General features: G+C 41.6%; 1 protein-coding gene across 10 annotated transcripts in view; it reads left to right on the top strand.

Moving 5' to 3' along the window:
- Window positions 1–21,262, top strand: part of BCAS3 (BCAS3 microtubule associated cell migration factor) — a 480,998-nt gene that overhangs the window by 126,485 nt on the left and 333,251 nt on the right. For all 10 annotated transcript variants that reach the window (XM_059669762.1, XM_059669761.1, XM_059669765.1 and 7 more), the window contains exon 14: window positions 3,823–3,956. In XM_059669762.1, the coding sequence (XP_059525745.1) occupies window positions 3,823–3,956 (134 nt within the window). The remainder of the gene's footprint in view (window positions 1–3,822; window positions 3,957–21,262) is intronic.

The following is a 21,262-nucleotide window of genomic DNA, read 5'->3' on the forward strand; positions in this document are numbered from 1 at the left end:
AGAAGCAGATAAACAGACATAAAGAGACACTCATAAAAATAGCAAACGATTATAAAATGGCAGATATAAATTCAACCCTACAAATAATTTACATATGTATGAACTTACAAGCACAATTAAAAGTCAGGGATTGAATTAAAACAAGCAACAATACACCAAAACTAGACTCCAATTGTTATTTAAAACAAAGTCATTTTAAATAGTTATATTGATTATAAAAGTAAAAGAATGGGAAAATATTTACCATGCTTACACCAATCAAAATAAAGTTGTAGTGCTGGTATCAAAGTCAGAAAAAGTAGACCCCAGAACAAGGGAAATAGCAGGATTAAAATGGACATTATCATAAAAGAGGTAATTGAACAAGAAGTTATAGCGATCCTAAATATGTGTGAACCTAAAAATAAAAGCTCTAAAATTAAGGGAATTTATATGTATAACTGAGAAATAACCCCAACATATCCACAGATACAATTGGAGATGTTAGTTTCTACTTAGTAATAAAATAGGAAAGCAGGCAGTCAACCAGTAAGTATATTGAAGATCCAAATAACATTAGCAATTAACTTGAATTAATTGGTATTTGTAGAACACTCTAGGTCAGGGGTGGGCAAACTTTTTGACTCGAGGGCCACAATGGGTTCTTAAACTGGACCGGAGGGCTGGAACAAAAGCATGGATGGAGTGTTTGTGTGAACTAATATAAATTCAAAGTAAACATTATTACATAAAAGGGTACGGTCTTTTTTTTTTTTTTTTTTTTTTTCAGTTTTATTCATTTCAAATGGGCCGGATCTGGCCCGCGGACCGTAGTTTGCCCACGGCTGCTCTAGGTCAAGCCTGTCAAACTCAAACGCTAACACGGGCCACATAAACAAGGTTTAAGTTGATATGGGCCACACACAAAAACCAAAAGCTTCAATTTTCATAGAAACTTAGGTTTATTTCAATAGAGACATGCTGAATACAAAGGGCTGAAATGAGTAATCGTTAACATAAAATAATAGAACATTTTAATAAAAATTAATATTTTTTTTCTTGAACATTAACTTAACCAGACACTGAATAACTGCACAAGTTAATAAGCGTAACACAAATAAACCTATTTGTCTTGTTCTCCAAAAGCGAAGTATTTTCTGTTGCTCACACCGAACAAGTTAGTACAAGACTAATGATGTGGCAATCGGCTGCTACTAGGTGTACCGGTTAATAATGCGGATTTTTTTTCAATAAATGGAATTACACATATGTTGATATATATGCGATTTCATATGTACACTATTTTGTTATATTGACAAGCTTCAAAACTTCATATGTCAAATTTTCTGAAGGTGTTAACATCATAGATATTTTTACGCTTAAAAATGTCGAATTTCGTGCCAAAAAGAGAGCATTTGTGGGAAGTTTTAATTCATTATTTTGAAGTGCTGCTGAAAGTTATCATATACTTTATGATAGTAGGAGGAATCCTTGAAATCAATGACAACAAAATATGTTTCCTCGAAAATAACCAGACTGATCAAGACAGAAAAAACAGAAAAGACACAAGTTGTTAATAATCTGAATGAAAAAGTGCCCCTTACTAAACACCGACCCTACAGATATTGACGGCCCTTTCCTTGAGGTACAGAAAGTAATTTACACCAGAAGAAAATTAAAATATATAAAGTACATACAACTTTAACAAAATTCAAATAAAAAATGATTTAAAAGTCTTCCAACATTGTAAAAATTCTCAACAAATTATGAGTAGAAAAGAATGTCACTAAGTTGATAAAGGGCATTAATAAAAAAATCTAAACTAGCATCGTGCTTAAAGATTAAATGCTTTTTCCTAAAACTGGAAACAACACCTGATTATTGCTTCCCACTACACCTGTTTACCCCAGAAAATGTAGTGAGGAGAGAGAAAGAAAAGGCATGGAGTTTGGAAAAAAAAACAAATTATTGCCGGGAGCCGGTCCATCCTTGCTGTTTCAAGGGACCTGGCATATATGGCATACGGTTCTTAATATGTTTGCTCACCTTCTTGGCGCTGTGTTTTAACCAAGGTCACCTCTCCGAGAAAGGTTGAATCCCCAGGTAGGGATTTTCCCCTGAAGTTAGGGAGGGAATAAAACCCCTCAACTAAGTGCCAGGCGGGTAATTAATCCCTTTAACTACGAACAATCATGCTTAAACTACATAATCTTTTCTCCCTGGAATGGAGATAAGAAACGCCCTAACCTTTGGAATAGAGATTGATAGGATTGAATCAACTGGTATAAATACAGTTGTAACAAGACAGAAACACTCAGAACTCAGAACACAGAACTAAGGACACAGGGCTTGGAAGACAGGACCAAGAGAGACAGAGCCTAGGCACAGAACCTACACAGAACGTTCTCTAGAGACAGAAGAACTTCGCTGGCGAGAGCATGCCGGAGGATCCTGGACAGGGACTGGCCTCGGAGCCTGGAGGCGGAGCCTGGCGAGAGAGCATGGCAGGGATCCTGGACTGAACCTGACTACAGAGATTGGCAGGAGAACCTGACTGGAACCTGGACACTGAACCTGACTGGAGAGCCTGGACAGAACCTGGCTGGAGAACCTAGCAAGGGAACATGGCTACAGAACCTCGCTGGAGATCCGAAGCAGAACCTCTCTGGAGATCCAGACCAGAACTTGGCTGGAGATCCGGGCTAGAGATCCTGGCTAGGCTGCTGATCAACTGAACGCTGTCTCCGTGTCCTTCCTTCTTTGCCGACTCCGTCCACACCTTTGGGGACCCCTGGACCCGCTGGGGTTGGACCCCGGCAAATTATGTCCCTTCACATGCTGCATGATTGTGTGTAAAGAAAATTCCATGTAATCAGCATAAAAACTTCTAGACCTGGCAGAACATACAGTATAAAAAAGGTATAAACTTAGAAACAGATAAAATAGAATTGTACTTTTATGGTGATGGGAAAAAAAAAAGAACCTGAAAAAAAAAAAGCATTTTTAGAGGAAGATGTACACAAATATGGTCAGTTGACCTTTGGCATGTTGACATTGGATAACAAAGGATAAAGAATTCAGTGGATAAAGAATAGTCTCTTCAAGAAATCTTGCTGGAAAAATTGCACATCATTTGCAAAAAGTTAATTTGTCTGCTGTCTCACACTTTGTACAAAAATTAACTACAAATGGATGATAGACCTAAATGTAAAATAAACTATCGAATTTTGATGAGAAGACATAAAAAACTTCTGTGATACTGTAGGCCAGTGGTCGGCAAACTGTGGCCCCTTGAGTGTGGCTCTTCCACAAAAAACTACGTGCGGGCACGCATGTACAGTATGACTGAAACTTTGTGGCCACACTCAAGGGGCCAAAGAGCCGCATGTGGCTCACGAGCCACAGTTTGCCGACCACTGCTGTAGGCAGTTCAATAAATATGCCAGGGTAGAGAAAAAGTTTTAAACTGGTGAATTAAGTAGGGTATTAGTAGTTATTTTAGTAGATAAATTTAGCTTAACATTCAGGTTTGAGAAATGGCAAAAGCTGGGAGTAGGTTCCAATGATTTTCACATTCAGTTGATTAAATTGCCTATTTTAAAATGCTTATGAATGCTCTAAATTCATACATATAAAACTTTACTGCTAGTCGTGTGGTAACATCATAAAACAAGTATTCTCACTATTATATACTGACATGGCCTTAAGGTTTTTAAATCATATATCACTGGTAATTTTTTCTTTGAAAATATTTTAAAGCATGATGAGTACTTTGTGAAAATATTTCATTCACATGCATAATCATTTTTATTTTTACCCTTTTTTTTTTGGTATGTCCTACAGGAATGCTTCTAGTCACAACAGATACCCTTGGCCATGACTTTCATGTCTTCCAAATTCTGACTCATCCTTGGTCCTCATCACAAAGTGCTGTCCATCATCTATACACTCTTCACAGGGGTGAAACTGAAGCCAAAGTAAGTTGTATAATTTTCAGACGGTTTTTCTTTGTTTAATATGACGTCTAATCTAGCTGGTTGTTATATCATATTGGAGCTTAATATTAGTGAGAATATACTTGGGTAATACAATGTTTCAGATAAGAAAAAATATTTATTCTATTTTGATCCAATAAATACATAAGCAGTAGGTGAACAATTCAATGAATGTTCAAATGCCGGGAGCCGGTCCATGCTTGCTGTTTCAAGGGACCTGGCATATATGGCATACTGTTCTTAAAATGTTTGCTCACCTTCTTGGCACTATGTGTTTTAACCAAGGACTCCTCTCTGAGAAAGGTTGTTTCCCCAGGTAGGGATTTTCCCCTGAAGTTAGGGAGGGAATAAAACCCCTCAACTAAGTGCCAGGCGGGTAATTAATCACTTTAACTGTGAACAATCATGCTTAAGCTACATAATCTTTACTCCCTGGAATGGAGATAAGAAACGCCCTAACCTTTGTAATAGAGATTGATAGGATTGAATCAACTGGTATAAATACAGATGTAACAAGACAGCAAGAGACAGGACTTATAACACAGGACTTAGAAGAGAGAACCTACAGACAGAACCTACACAGAACCTACAGACAGAAGACCTTCGCTGGAGAGAACATGGCAAAAGATCCTGGACTGAACCTGACTACAGAAATTGGCAAGAGAACCTGACTAGAACCTGGTGACTGAACCTGGCTGGAGAACCTGGACAGAACCTGGCTGGAGATCCTAACCAGAACTTCACTGGAGATCCTGGCTAGAGATCCTGGCTAGGCTGCTGATCAACTGAACGCTGTCTCCATGTCATTCCTTCTTCGCCGACTCCGTCCACACCTTTGGGGACCCCTGGACCTGCTGGGGTTGGACCCCGGCATTCAAACCCTGTAATTCAATTGATATCCATATTTCCAGGCCTTTTTCTAGGAATTTTGATTCTATGTACATGCATATGTATATACATGAACAGACATATAATAGTACATATAAACACACACATATTCACATATTCACATATACACAAAATAATTGAGTTTTTGGTGTATATGACTATAAGGATATTATTCTGTGGTATACCAGAGCCAGTTCAGTATGGCTAATTAGAAGCAGTTATACACTTCTGTCCCCAGCTGGGACTTACATTGATGTGAAATCATCCACAATGGGAGTGTTTCCATCATGGAAATCAGCAAACACTATAAGAGTAAATTTTTTTCCTTAGGGAGCCAGTTTTTAACATTTAACAGCACTCCACTGTGTACCCATGCATGAGGGCATGCAAGCATGCACACACACATGCACACACGTCCATACCTGTACTGAGCATTTGTATTAGGTATTATGCTAAGGGAAGGTATCCAGCGTTTACATTTCTTCTATCAATATCTATAATAATAAAAGGGTAATATGCTAATTAGACTGGAAGTCTTCCAGACATCCTTCCTGAAGAAGCCGGAGCTGGAGGGAAGCCAGGCAGGTCCTGGGTACCTGTGGGTGGCCCAAGGGAAACCAGTCCGGGTCCTGGGTGCCTGCGGGCGGCCAGAGGAAGGAAGCAGCCCGGGTCCTGGGTGCTGGAGGGAAGCCGGTGCTGGCAGCTGGGGGAAGGAAGGCCTACTCTTGCACGAATTTCTGTGCATTGGGCCTCTAGTAATAAGATAATGAACTATTTGATGAGGGACTGTTTTTCTCTACTGAAGAATTCCAGTTTTTAATGTTAGAATTTAGACTTATTCTGGTGATCATTTATACACACACACACACACACACACACACACACAATCATTATGTTGTATATCTGAAGCTAAAATAATGGTGAATGTCAGTTATACCTCCTTTTGGGGGGAAAAGTTAGAATTTTAAGAATCACTGTGTTAAATGCACCTAGGCAATAATTGTCTGTGGTTTTAGCTGATACCTTAACATTACCATAGGGGAGCATCTGTTATCATGTGCTTCCCCATATGACACAATAGGATGTATAAGGCATCATCTATGAATATATTTCTACCCAGCATGCTGTATTAAGCCTAAATCTAATTCAGCCCCTAGAAATAATTAGGAAAGCATAGAGATTGAGGAACCAGTTAAACAATACCATGAGAATCTAGCTAGCTAACTCTAAAATGTGGGAAGTTCTTTTTTAAAAAAAAAATTCCTTTATTTCAGAAAGGAAGGGAGAGCAAGAGAGAGATAGAAACATTAATGATGAGAGAGAATCATTGATTGTCTGCCTCCTGCTTGCCCCCTACTGGGGATCAAGCCCGCAGACCGAGCATGTGCCTTTGACCAGAATCAAACCTGGGACTCTTCAGTCTGCAGGCTGATGCTTTATCCACTGAGCCAAACTAGCTAGGGCAAAAATGTGGGAAGTTCTTGATTACAAGTGTGACCTGCTTTTACAACAGATAATTGTCATGGTAAAATAAAAGTGGGAGCGTGACAGGGCTTAAAAGTAATTTTAGAGAATATTATCTAAGTACAAAGTGTGGACCTTGTTTGATTCTATTTCATACAAATTAAGTATAAAACATATGTAGTATTTCATACAAATGGTGAGATTTGAACATTTGCCTTGGTAGATATTGTTAATGAATCTAATGTGCTTATTTACTTGTGATGCATACAAAAGTATTTGAAGATGTGTAGAATTAGCTATAAAATAATCTAGTAGTAGGAGAATGTTAGATAAAAATGAGAAAATAGGCAATGGTTATATTGATTATAAGTATTAAGAAATATGAACTAAATGCAATGTATAAACCTAGAGCCTGATTTAAACAAAATATGAAGAGATATTTTTCATATAGTTGAGAGAATAGACCTTGAGCTGGGTATTATATGATATTAGTTAGTTTTGCTGGGTCTGCAATTGTAGTTTTTTTTTTCTTCTTTTTTTTTCTTTTATTATTAGTTAAGGTATTACAAATGTGTCCTCATCCCCCCCATTAACCCCCAACCTCCCCCCCACACACAACTCATGCTCCCATCCCCCTGTTGTCCATGTCCATTGGTTTGGCTTATATACATGTATACAAGTCCTTCGGTTGATCTCTTCCCCTTACCCCCGCCCTCCCCTACTTTACTTCTGGGGATTGATAGCCTGATCGCTGTTTCTCAGTCTTTGGGTCTGTCCCTTTTCATCAGTCTATGTTGTTCTCTATAATCCACAAATGAGTGAGATCATGTGGTATTTATCTTTCTCTGACTGGCTTATTTCACTTAGCATAATGCTCTCCAGTTCCATCCATGCTGTTGCAAAAGGCAAGAGTTCCTTTTTTTTTTTACCGCAGCATAGTATTCCATTGTGTAGATGTACCACAGTTTTCTAATCCACTCATCTGCTGATGGGCACCTAGGCTGTTTCCAAATCTTAGCTATGGTGAATTGTGCTGCTATGAACATAGGGGTGCATATATCCTTTCTGATTGGCGTTTCTGGTTTCTTGGGATATATTCCTAGTAGTGGGATCACTGGGTCAAATGGGAGTTCCATTTTTAGTCTTCTGAGGTAGTTTTTTTTTTTTAAGTCTTTATCTGTTAGGCATATATCACCAAGTCCTAAAATATTATGATATCTCTAATCTACTTTTAAATATTCTGGCAAAACAAAACTAAGAGATAGATTAAACAAGATTTGAAAGTGTTAATTATTGAAGTTGGTCAATATTGGCAGTTCATTATAGCAATCTATACTTTGTGTATGTTTAGAAATTTCTCTAATATAAAGTAAAACAATACTTTTCAGTGTTCATTTTCAAAAGCTTTCTCAGCTATTCTTGGGCATTTTCTCATTGATGTAGTTTAGAGTAACCCTATTGAGTTATATAAATAATCTTCTGGAGTTTTTTTTATTTGAATTGCATTGAAATTACATTTTAATACAGTTTGAAATCATCTTTACAATATAGAAATTTTACATCTAGAAATTATATTTTAAAATTAGTTATTGCTGTGGTATGACAAAGCTATTTATTTTATAGCATATTTTTTCTCATTTGCTAGTCTCTATTGTAAGGTCAAATAGTTTTCAGTAATTTTTTCAATTTTATAAGTAGAACATAATTTTTTGAATATCATAATAGTTCTTTTTTCCAGGTCTATTTTCCTTATTGCATTGGCTAGGAACTCTAAAATAATGTGTAACAGGAACTCTAAACTAATGTATAAATGTTAGCTGTAGTCTTTTTCAACAATATATTTAATTTTTTTTTCTCATTATGCTTTAATTATAGCACTAGAGGCTCGATGCACGAAATTTGTGCAAGAGTAGGCCTTCATTCCCCCAGCTGCCGGCACCAGCTTCCCTCTGGCACCTGGGACCCAGGATTCCCTTGCAGCCCCAGCTTTGCCTGGAAGGACGTCTGGTCTAATTAGCATATTTACGCTTTTATTTTAGACTAGAGGCCCAGTGCACAAAAATTTGTGCACTGGGGTTGGGGGGTCCCTCAGCCCGGCCTGTGCCCTCTCGCAGTCTGGGACCCCTCGGGAGATAACGACCTGCTGGCTTAGGCCTGCTCCCGGGTAGCAGAGGGCAGGCCCAATCCCTAGGTGCAGCCCCTGGTCGGGCTCAGAGCAGGGCTGATTGGGGAGTTGGGGCGCCGCCCCCAGTCATGCACTGAGCAGGGCGGATCAGGAGGTTGTGATGCCACCCTCAGTCACGCTCAGCATAGGGCTGATTGGGGGGGTTGGGGCACCGCCCCCTGTCACACTCAAGGCAGGGTCGATGGGGAGGTTGCAGCGCCACCCCCTGTTACCAACAGAGCAGGGTGGATCAGGGGGTTGGGGAGCTCCCCCCTGTCACGCACAGAGCAGGGCACATCAGGGGGTTGAGGAGCTCCCCCCTGTCACTCACAGAGTAGGGCCGATAGGGGAGTTGGGGCACTGCCCCCTGTCACACACAGAGCAGGGCGGATCAGGGGGTTGGGGTGCTGCCCTCTATCACCCACAGAGCAGGGCCAATCAGGGGGTTTGGGCGCTGCCACTGTCACACTCAGGGCAGGGCCGATGGGGAGGTTATGGCTCTACCCCATCACACACAGAGCAGGGCCCGTGGGGAGGGGGCAGGTTGGGGCGCCACCCTCAATCACCCACAGAGCAGGGCCGATCAGGGGGGTGGGGCGCCGCCACTCTCACACTCAGGGCAGGGCCGATGGGGAGGTTATGGCTCTACCCCGTCACACACAGAGCAGGGCCCGTGGGGTGGGGGGGTTGGGGCGCCGCACCCTGTCGCACACAGAGCCGCAGGGTGATCAGGGGTTGGAGAGCTCCCCCCTATCAGGCACAGAGCAGGGCTGATCAGGGGGTTGGGGCGCCTTCCCCTGTCATGAACAGAGCAGGGCGGATAGGGAGGTTGTGGCCCCGCCCCCTGTCACACACAGAGCCGCAGGGCAATCAGGGGGTTTGGACGCTGCCCCCTGTCATGCTGATCCCAGTGCTGGGAGGCATATTACCCTTTAACTATATAGAATAGAGGCCTGGTGCATGGGTGGGGGCCGGCTGATTTGCCCTGAAGGGTGTCCTGGATCAGGGTGGGGTCCCCACTGGGGTGCCTGGCCAGCCTGGGTGAGGGGATGTTGACTGTTTGCAGCTGGTCACACACCCTTCAGGGTGGGGGTCCCCACTGGGGTGCCTGGCCAGTCTGGCTGAGGGGCTGAGGGCTGTTTTCAGGCTGGCGGGTGACGGAAGCTCCCAACCGCTCCTTTTTTTCTTTTATTCTGGGCCAGCTTTAGCTCTGAGGCTCCAGCTCTTAGGCCTCCGCTGCTGAAAGAAGGTATCTGGTTTGTTTCGGTTCTATAATCGGAACTCTGTATCAACTCCAGCTCCGAGATCCCGGCTCGCTGAAAGCAGGTTTCTGGGGTTTCTTTAGCTTCTATATTTATAACTTATGTTTCAAACTGTAGGCTCAGAGGCCGGCAAGGCAGGCGGGGAACGTTGCAGTCCTCCGTCACTGAAGCAAGCAAGCCTCATGTTCAGTTTAAGCTGCCTGGCTGCCGGCCGCCATCTTGGCTGGCAGTTAATTTGCATATCACCCTGATTAGCCAATGGGAAGGGTAGCTGTCGTATGCCAATTACCATGTTTCTCTTTTATTAGATAGGGCTAGAGGCCTGGTGCACGAAATTTGTGCACAGAGGTGGGGTGTCCCTCAGCCCGGCCTGCACCCTTTCTAATCTGGGACCCCTCGGGGGAGGTCCGACTGCCGGTTTAGGCTAACTGCCTCTGCCTGCCGGCCTGATCGCCCCTAACTTGCTCCCTTGCCAGCCTGATCACCACTAACTGCCTCTGCCCCCGCCCTAAGCCGCAGTCTGGCCTCCCTCTGTGGGAGGAGACCTGGCAGATCTGGGAAGGCGCCACCCCCATTACCCCACTGCTGCTGCCACTGCTGGCCTGAGCCTGAGCCCTTCGTAGCCGCCTCGGCCCTTTGCCCTGTGGCTGCCCAACCTTGGGCCCTTCGCAGCCGCACCTCAGCCCTTTGCAGATGCCCATGGCTGCCTGAGCCTGTGCCCTTTGCAGCTGCACTTTGGCCCTCGCAGCTGCTGCAGCTTTGTCCGAAAGATGTCCGCCCTAATTAGCATATTACCCATTTATTAGTATAGATAATTATAGATTTGTTTTTATGTCAATACCATGCTGTTTTGATTACTGTAGCTTTATAATATAGTTTGAAATTAGGATGTGTGATGCTTCCAACTTTGTTCTTTTTTCTTCAAAATTTCTTCAGCTATTCAGCATCTTTTCAATGCAATTGAAAGTGGGATTGGTTTGGTTTTTTGTTTTTGTTTTGTTTTGTTTTTTATTGCTTAAAGTATTACAAAGAGTATTACATATGTCTCCTTTTTTTCCCCCCGCCCTTGACAATCCCCTGGCCTCCCCTACCCCCCCCCCCCACTGTCTTATGTCCATTGGTTATGCTTATATGCATGCATACAAGTCCTTTGGTTGATCTCTTACCCACCCCCCTCCTGCCCTCCCACCCTCCCCGGCCTTCCTGCTGTAGTTTGACAGTCTGTTCGAGGCAGCTCTGCCTCTGTATCTATTTTTGTTCATAAGTTTATAATGGTCTTTATTATCCAGAAATGAGTGAGATCATGTGGTATTTTTCCTTCATTGACTGGCTTATTTCACTTAGCATAATGCTCTCCAGTTCCATGCATGCTGTTGCAAATGGTAAGAGTTCCTTCTTTTTTACAGCAGCATAGTATTCCATTGTGTAGATGTACCACAGTTTTCTAATCCATTCATGTACTGATGGGCACTTAGGCTGTTTCCAGATCTTAGCTATGGTGAATTGTGAACATAGGGGTGCACATATCCTTTCTGATTGGTGTTTCTGGTTTCCTGGGATATATTCCTAGTAGTGGGATCACAGGGTCAAATGGGAGTTCCATTTTCAGTTTTTTGAGGAAACTCCATACTGTCTTCCATAGTGGCTGCACCAGTCTGCATTCCCACCAGCAGTGCACAAGTGTTCCTTTTTCTCCACATCCTCTCCAGCACTTGTCGTTTGTTGATTTGTTGATGATAGCCAGTCTGACAGGTGTGAGATGGTACCTCATTGTTGTTTTGATTTGCATCTCTCGGATGATTAGTGACTTTGAGCATGTTTTCATATGTCTCTTGGCTTTCTGAATGTCCTCTTTTGAAAGGTGTCTATTTAGATCCTTTGCCCATTTTTTGATTGGATTGTTTATCTTCCTTTTGTTAAGTTGTATGAGTTCCCTATAAATTTTGGAGATTAGGCCCTTATCAGATATGTCATTGGCAAATATGTTTTCCCATGCAGTGCGTTTTCTTGTTTTGTTGATGGTTTCTTTTGCTGTGCAGAAGCTTTTTATTTTGATGTAGTCCCATTTGTTTATTTTCTCTTTAGTTTCCAATGCTCTAGGAGCTGTATCGGTGAAGAAATTGCTTTGGCATATGTCTGAGATTTTGTTGCCTTCGGATTCTTCTAGTATTTGTATGGTTTCCCATCGTATATTTAAGTCCTTTATCCATTTTGAGTTTATTTTTGTGTATGGTGTAAGTTGGTGGTCTAGTTTCATTTTCTTGCATGTATCTGTCCAATTTTCCCAACACCATTTATTGAAGAGACTATCTTGGCTCCATTGTATGTTCTTGCCTCCTTTGTCAAATATTAATTGAGCATATTGGTTCGGGCCAAGTTCTGGGCTCTCTATTCTATTCCATTGATCTGTATGTCTGTTATTGTGCCAGTTCCAGGCAGTTTTGAGAATAGTGGCTTTGTAATACAGCTTGATATCTGGTATTGAGATCCCACCTACTTTGTTCTTTCTCAGGATCGCTGCAGCTATTCGGGGTCATTTTTTATTCCAGATGAATTTTTGGAGAGTACGTTCTAGGTCCGTGAAATATGCCATTGGTATTTTAATGGGAAGTGCGTTGAATTTATAGATTGCTTTGGGCAGTATGGACATTTTAATGATGTTGATTCTACCAATCCAAGAACATGGTATGTTCAGGATTGGTTTTTTAAATTTCTCTTTCTAATAGTTCATTATTAGTGTATAGAAACATAACTGATTTTGTTATGTTTGATTTTGTATCCCATAACTTCACTGAATTTATTCTAAACAGTTTTCTGGTGGAGTCGTTAGGGTTATTTTACATATAATAGCACATCATCTTCAAATAGAGACAGTTTTACTTCTTCCTTTCCAATTTGGGTCCTTTTAATTTCTTTGTTTTGCCTGATTCCTCTGGCTAGGACTCCCAGAGCTATGGTTATTGAAAGAGGCAAGAGTGGGAATGCTGTCATGTTCTTGATGGTAGAGAAAAAGCTTTCAGATTTTCACCATTGAGTGTGATATTAGTTGTGGACTAATCATATATGGCCCTTGTTATACTGAAGTATGTTTCCATTTTGTTGAGAGTTTTTATTATTATGGATGTTGAAATTTTAAAAATTATTTTTCTGTATCAGATGGTTATATAATTTCAATCCTTTCTTTTTTTCATGTGGTATAGTTCTTATTCAACACCCAGCTGCACGTTGATTGAAAGCTGGGCCCTCAGGCAGCAGTTTTTTTTAAAAAATAAGATTTTATTGAAAGCCAACAGCTTTTATTTTTTAAATATATTTTATTGATTTTTTAAAGAGAAGAAGGGAGAGGGATAGAGAATTTAGAAACACCGATGAGAGAGAAACATTGATCAGCTGCCTCCTGCACATCTCCCACCGGGGACATGCCCGCAACCAAGGTACATGCCCTTGACCGGAATCGAACCTGGGACCCTTCAGTCCGCAGGCCGAAGCTCTATCCACTGAGCCAAACCGGTCAGGGCAAAAGCCAACAGCTTTTAAAGTCCACAAATATGCCTCTTTCATGGGAAGACTGGGAGATGGGCATTATAGTCAATTGCCTCTGTGCTGTGCCCTGGATGGAGAGCAGGTTAAAAAGTAATTTTAAACTATATAAATATTCCATTCCTCTCAAGCTTTGTACTCTTTTATTTACATATATCATCTGGTGTAATAGCTTCTTCTTTTATCCAATAGGTTATATCATTCAGTAATTATTCTAATGCTCCAAATACCCTAGATTTGGCTAGTTGGAGCTGATTAGCTGGGCATCTGTGTCCTGTTGACACGTCTCCATTATTCTTCGACAGTGTCCTTACTTCCGGGCACAAAGAACTTGCTTTCTGTCATGTTTAGTTACTATTTGTTTTTGTTCCTTTTGTATGGAAGTTTTCAATTACTCTATGAGCTTTTGTGTAATGATTTAATATTTCATTTTGCTGCTGGACACATACGTACTCTGAGTTTATTTCTTAACTTTGGTTTTATAATTCTTCACTAGGTACTGGTATGCTGTACCTCAGCTATCACCTCAAAGAATTTGAATATTTTAAGCACTTACACTGTTTTTTGTTGTTGTTGTTTTGTTTTTTATTTACACCTATTTTTGGTACCTCTTGTGTTAACGTATTTTATTATTTAACTTACCTACACATCCACCTGGAAATAGAGATCATGCTTCAGCTTCTTTGTATCTCTAACCCTTAGCACACTGCCCTACACATGGACAAATGTTTATAGGTAAAGATGTTTGATACTTTCAATGCTATTCCTATTTAAGTGGAAAACCAAAAAGAAATTACTAAAATTATTTTGTTCTATGTCACAGCTTGTAATTTAGGAGCTTGGGAATTTCTAAACATCAAGATCTAAGGAAATTCAAATTAATGACCATAAAATTAATTTTATAAGCTTCTACAGAAAACCGTATTTTGAAATGATATGTACAATTTAACACTGATGATAAAATCTATATGGCATGTGATCTGTCTGTCCATCTTTGAGTGCTTCAGAATCATGTCGTTCTGGATTCTTCCAAGAACTCTGAGGCTACTTTAATCAGGCCAGGAAAAAAAGTCAAAGTATGTGGATCTAATTATGTTGAATTAAGTTGTTTTGTGATCTATGACTTGGGATATCCTCTGCATCTGACAGTAATTTTCCTCATAAAGCACATATGTAGTTAGAAAAGTATTCCTAGTTTTCAACGGTAAAGTCATATGTTGTAAAACCTTAAAATATTTTGTTGCTCCGCTTCCATAATGTCTTACTCAAGCAGACACAAGTCATTTTGTACTTAACATGCTAATTTCTGAAATGGTAAACTTGCTTTTGAAACATCTGCACATCAGATTATAGTGTTACTTTTAGTTTATCAGAATGATCCTGCAAAATATCACTCGTATGTTTCCTTCCCAAAGGGAATAGAATCTAGCTTTTTAGCATTATTAATTGATAGTATTTGATGGTCAGTTCAGATGAAAACAAGCAAATTTAGTATGAAAATGTCTCAAATATTGCCTGCTTATGCTTTTACTGAAATACAAATTTTACTGGATTTTTAAAAAAATATATTTTATTGATTTCCACAGAGAGGAAGGGAGAGAGATAGAGAGTTAGAAACATCGATGAGAGAGAAACATCGACCCGCTGCTTCCTGCACATCCCCCACTGGGGACGTGCCTGCAACCCAGACACATGCCCCTGACCGGAATCGAACCTGGGACCCTTCAGTCCGCAGGCCGACGCTCTATCCACTGAGCCAAACCGGTTTTGGCTTTACTGGATTTTTTTATATATTTACTTGCTAAATGTGGCAACCCATGATCCTTATTTTTGTTAGTTTTCCTCCCAAAACATTAATTACCCTTATTGAGATGTAATCCTCATAATATAAAATTCATCCTAGCACAGATATATCCAAAGACAATACATAAACAAATGGGTATGGTTGGCCCACAGTTATAGTGACCCCCCAATTAAAGCAGAGGTGGCAGCTTTCCATTATCCTGTGTTGTTTAAGTCCCTACATTACCCCTCATCCCCTGCCCATGTTTTTGTTGGGGTTGTATAGCTGCGCCCCAGCCAGTAGTCACCATCCCCTTTCATCTTATACAAGCCATCAGTGAACTCCTCATTTAAAGGAAGCTCTGTGGAAAGGGGCCTGTGGAGCCAGTGCCATTGCTCCCGGCAGTGGAGTGGGTGATGCGGTCACTGTAAAAATGAGATGCTGCTGGGGCCAGGCAGGAACATACTCTAGAACAGCCATTCCCATTTGACTAACAAGCCCTGTTGGGCCCTTCCACTGTGTCCATGATCAAAATTTGAGTTGAGCCCTCTGAGTGTGGGTCTGGAAAATCAGGAAGCCTCCGTGGGCCAGTGGTTCAGTAGCTGCCTGCTACAAAAGGAAGCGAACTTGATTGCTGGATCAGGCAGGTGGCGGTGTTGGACTGGGATAGCACTTCTGAGTACTTCAGCCATTAAGTCTTCACCTAAACTTTTTCCCATTGGGTTTTGTGGACTTTATTGTATAACATGGGAAGGAACTAGAAGTCAGTTGTGTGCTTGTCCCACAGCCTACATGGCACAAGTGTGTAAGTACAATCAGTTAAGCCATTAATACCAGTTATATTTTCACAACATAAGCTACCATATAGTATTCCCACAACATAACTTTAGCTTCTGTTCCCCACTGTGGACTCTGCTTACACCTCATTGGGTGTAAACACATGGACTAATGCGCTTATTGTGCGCAGGCCAATTGTTCCCCTGACAGCTGCCAGTGGTCACAGTATCCCCTATGTTGGTATCAGGGGAAGCTAGCCTGCAGATACTATGGGGGCAGCCAGGAGAATTGGCTTTTTAAAAAATTTGTTTTTGCACTTGGGCAGTGATACCATTGCCAGCCTCCAGTGAGCATCCTGCTATGGCAGGCACCTTCTTTTTTTTTTTTTTTTTTAAATTAAATCTGTATTGTTCAGATTATTACAGTTCCTCTTTTCTCCCCCCATAGCTCCCCTCCACCTGGTTCCCACCCCCAACCTCCGCCCTCACCCCGCCCCCCCCCCACTGTCCTCATCCATAGGTGCACGATTTTTGTCCAGTCTCTTCCCGCATCCCCCACACCTCTTTCCCCCCAAGAATAGCCAGTCCACTCCCTTTCTATGCCCCTGATTCTATTATAATCACCAGTTTATTCTGTTCATCAGATTATTCACTTGATTTTTAGATTCACTTGTTGATAGATGTGTTGTTCATAATTTGTATCTTTACCTTTTTCTTCTTCTTCCTCTTCTTAAAGGATACCTTTCAGCATTTCATATAATACTGGTTTGGTGGTGATGAACTCCTTTAGCTTTTTCTTATCTGTGAAGCTCTTTATCTGACCTTCTATTCTGAATGATAGCTTTGCTGGATAAAGTAATCTTGGTTGTAGGTTTTTGGCATTCATCACTTTGAATATTTCTTGCCACTCCCTTCTGGCCTGCAAAGTTTCTGTTGAGAAATCAGCTGACAGTCGTATGGGTACTCCCTTGTAGGTAGTGGACTTTTTTTCTCTTGCTGCTTTTAAGATTCTCTCTTTGTCTTTTGCTCTTGGCATTTTAATTATGATGTGTCTTGGTGTAGTCCTCTTTGGATTCCTTTTGTTTGGGGTTCTCTGCGCTTCCTGGCCTTGTAAGTCTATTTCTTTCACCACGTAGGGGAAGTTTTCTGTCATTATTTCTTCAAATAGGTTTTCAATATCTTGCTTTCTCTCTTCTTGTGGCACCCCTATAATTCGGATGTTGGTACGCTTGAAGTTGTCCCAGAGGCTCCTTACACTATCTTGATATTTTTGGATTCTTTTTTCTTTTTGCTTTTCCAGTTGGGTATTTTTTGCTTCTTTGTATTTCAAATCTTTGACTTGATTCTTGGGATCCTCTTGTCTGCTGTTGGATCTCCGTATATTATTCTTTATTTCAGTCAGTGTATGCTTAATTTCTAGCTGGTCCTTTTTCATATCCTCGAGGGTCTCGCTAAATTTATCGGCAGTTTCTAGAAATTTCTTGAAAAACCTTATAACCGTGGTTTTGAACTCTATATCCAGTAGTTTGCTTTCCTCCATTTCTGTCATTTGTGATCTGTTTCTTTGTCTCCGCATTTTTTATGCTTCCCTGTGTTGGTAGAGTGGCTTTGTGTGCTAGGTGTCCTATAGGGCCCAGTGGGTCAGCCTCCCCAATTACCTGATGTGGACACTCTTGGTGCACCCCTTTGTGGGCTGTGTGCACAGTCTTGTTGTAGTTAAGCCTTGATTGTTGTTGGTATCACTGGGAGGAATTGACCTCCAGGCCAATTGGCTGTGAGAATCAGCTGTGTCTACAGTGGGAGAACTCCTGTGCTGAAGACACCTTTCTGGGGCAAGACTTGCTTCAGTGGGGCTTCAGTGCTCACTGAGTCTGCCCCCTGAGTGTGTCCCTTGTAGATCTGAGGAGTTGTGATCTAGATGGTTCCAATCTGACCACGGGGTACACGGGCTCTTGGATCTTTAAGGAGGTGCTAATTTAGCCTCTGCCTGAGGCTACCCAGCATGAGCTACAGAGAGGTCTGCAGATTCCTCTTCCTTGTTTGGGGTTTGGAGGTGCCCAGATGAGGCCCAGCTGTAAAGCAATGCAAGCTGCTGTGGGGCCTTGGGCCTTCTTTTGGATGTTCTGGGTCTCTCTGACCCAGCTGCAGTTTGTTAGGTAATTTTAGATTGCAAGGGGCCAGGCCCATTCATATGCAAAAGCCTCTGCGCACAGCTTGGGTGGGGTAGGGTCTCAGGGAATCAACATGGGGGAGCAAACAGCTATGCCTGATCCTCAGTCCTACCCTAAGAGGCCCTTGGTCTCAGTGTCCCATCTCAGTGTCCCGTGGTAGTCGCTGCAAGCACATCTGAGAGAAAGCTGCCCTTGAGTTCCGCCCGATGCCAGACAGTCCAATTTCTCACTGTATGAGTCTGGGTCTGCTGGGGTCCAACCCCAGCAGGTCCAGGGGTCCCCAAAGGTGTGGACGGAGTCAGCGAAGACTATCCACCTTCTTCCTACGGTGGAGTCCGATCCTTCCCGAGTGCTGGGCGCTTACCCAGGGGTCCCTGTTCGGGCGCCAGAGGCTGGGGTCCAGCCCCAGCGGGTCCAGGGGTCCCCAAAGGTGTAGACGGAGTCGACGAAGAAGGAAGGACACGGAGACAGTGTTCAGTTGATCAGCAGCCTAGCCAGGATCTCCAGCCAGGATCTCCAGCCAAGTTCTGGTCTGGATCTCCAGAGAGGTTCTGCTTCAGATCTCCAGCCAGGTTCTGTGTCCAGGTTCTCCAGCCAGGTTCAGTAGCCATGTTCCCTCACTAGGTTCTCCAGCCAGGTTCTGTCCAGGTTCTTCAGCCAGGTTCAGTCACCAGGTTCTAGTCAGGTTCTCTTGCCAATTTCTGTAGTCAGGTTCAGGCCAGGATCTTTTGCCATGTTCTCTCGCTAGGTTCTGTCTCTAGGTTCTGAGGCCAGTTTCTGTCCAGGATCTTTTGCCATGTTCTCTCCAGCGAAGTTCTTCTGTCTCTAGAGAACGTTCTGTGTAGGTTCTGTGCCTAGGTTCTGTCTCTCTTGGTTCTGTCTTCTAAGTTCTGTCTCTCTACATCTGTATTTATACTAGTTGATTCCAATCCTATCAATCTCTATTCCAAAGGTTAGGGCGTTTCTTATCTCCATTCCAGGAAGTAAAGATTATGTAGCTTAAGCATGATTGTTCGTAGTCAAAGTGATTAATTACCCGCCTGGCACTTTAGTTAAGGGGTTTTATTCCCTCCCTAACTTCAGGGGAAAATCCCTACCTGGGGAAACAACCTTTCTCAGAGAGGTGACCTTGGTTAAAACACATAGTGCCAAGAAGGTGAGCAAACATATTAAGAACAGTATGCCATATATGCCAGGTCCCTTGAAACAGCAAGGATGGACTGGCTCCCGGCATGCGTCCCCAGAGACTCGCCTGGAACTGGAGTCAGGGCCATCGGGAGCCCGAGACTCTCTCCCAATTGAAAAAGACACAGGCGTCCTCTGTTGCCAGCCCTTTCCGCATGTGCCTCCGTACCTCTGCACTTTACTTCCGCACCTCCTCTGAGTCTCAGTGTGCTTTTCTCTTTCCTTCTAGTTGTAGAATTTCCACTCAGCCAGCCTTCCTGTGGTTCTGGATGATGTCTGTTTTGTCTTTTTGTTGTATTTTTGAAGTCTGGGATTTGAGAATTTTTATCTAAGTTCTTTCTGCTTTGGTGTTTTCTTTCTCTTTAAGAGGGTTGAGGTAGTTGGTATTTGAGTCATTAGGCATGTCTTTGGCTATAGAAGCAAAATCACATTTAACAATGCTTTTAAAAAAATCGGTTTATTTTTCTGATTTTACAAGAAGGCTGCTGCCGGTTTTGGTACAATTGCTCAGCAGTGACATTTTTGCTCTTTCTCTCATGTGTTGCCACTGCTCTGGACATCATTTCTCAATTCCAGGCAGTAAGGTGGGGAGAAAGGGTAGCTTCAGTGATGTTAATTCCTTTTATCGGGAAAGTGGATACTTTCCAGAATCCTGCTTTTGACTGACTGATTACAGTGATGTCAACACTTACTGTAAGAGAGGCTGGGAAAACATTTTGATGGTGTCAGGTGAGGGAGTGAAGTTTGGAGATGGGTGTTTGATTTGTCATCCACTCAGTACATTTGTATGATCATCACCTCAGTCAAGATACTGAACATTTTCACCATCCCAGAAAGTTTCCTCCTGCCCTCTCCAGTTAGATCTTCTGCTCTGCTCACACCCTGGACAGTCATTGCTATTACTTCATGTTTTTATTTTTCAAATTATAGTTTACATTCAATGTTATATTAGTTTCAGGAGTTATTTCATTTCTTTTAAAAAAAGAATCTTTTCTATAATCACTTAAGGCAGTGGTTCTCAACCTTCCTAATGCCGCCACCCTTTAATACAGTTCCTCATGTTGTGGTGACCCCCAGCCATAAAATTATTTTCGTTGCTACTTCATAACTGTAATTTTGCTACTGTTATGAATCGTAATGTAAACATCTGATATGCTCTATGTATTTTCCCATGGTTGCGACCCACAGGTTGAGAACTGCTGACTTAAGGTTTGATATGGATTTGGGGGAACTGCTATTTCTGGTCACCTTATTATATTTTTTAGCTCCATATTACAGTCTGTACCACAGTCATTATCCAAGTGTTTTAAAATTGCAGATATCTCTGTTATGTCTCTTCCATCCCTCCATAGCTATTGAATTATAATATGGATTGCCTTTAGATTTTAGATGTCAAAATAACCCTAAATTTTTATCACTGACATCAGGTAATTGGGTTTTGGATGTATGTAGAGACTTGTAGGATGCTGATTTCTGCATCTTAGATGCTTACATATAGTGACGTTTAATTCTAGTGCTCAAAAGAGAGAACAAAATAACAGAGAAACAATAAAACACACAAAAAATAATTCTAGTGCTCAAATATTCTTGTTTCATATGTAACTTGAATTTAATTTGTTTTGTGAGTTAATTATACAATTTATGTGTGGACAAAATGGTTCCGTGTGTGTTTGTCTGCTATATAATGTTGTTCTTTTGGATTATTATATCAATGATATTTTAAAAAAATTCAGATAATTCAGATGAGCATTGGAATCTATTTGATTACTAGCTTAGAGTCCCAAATAAGCAAAATATTATCTTCTAAAAAAAGGATTTCATGTTTCTCACTAGTAGACCCATATTACAAAAAAAAGTATAATATTGCCTGACTTGGTCAATATTATTTGCCATGATATTTAGTAATGCAGAGCTAAATCAGAGATACAACTCTCTTATAGCTCTCCTATTTTGTGATGAGAAAATCTTAACTAGAAATATTCTCAAATTTAGGTGTATAAATAATGCAGAGGATGCCATCTTCTTACTACTGGGTTGCCCTTATGTATAATCTAT

This window comes from Myotis daubentonii, chromosome 16, assembly GCF_963259705.1.
Source record: "Myotis daubentonii chromosome 16, mMyoDau2.1, whole genome shotgun sequence".
NCBI classification, from domain to species: Eukaryota; Metazoa; Chordata; class Mammalia; order Chiroptera; family Vespertilionidae; genus Myotis; species Myotis daubentonii.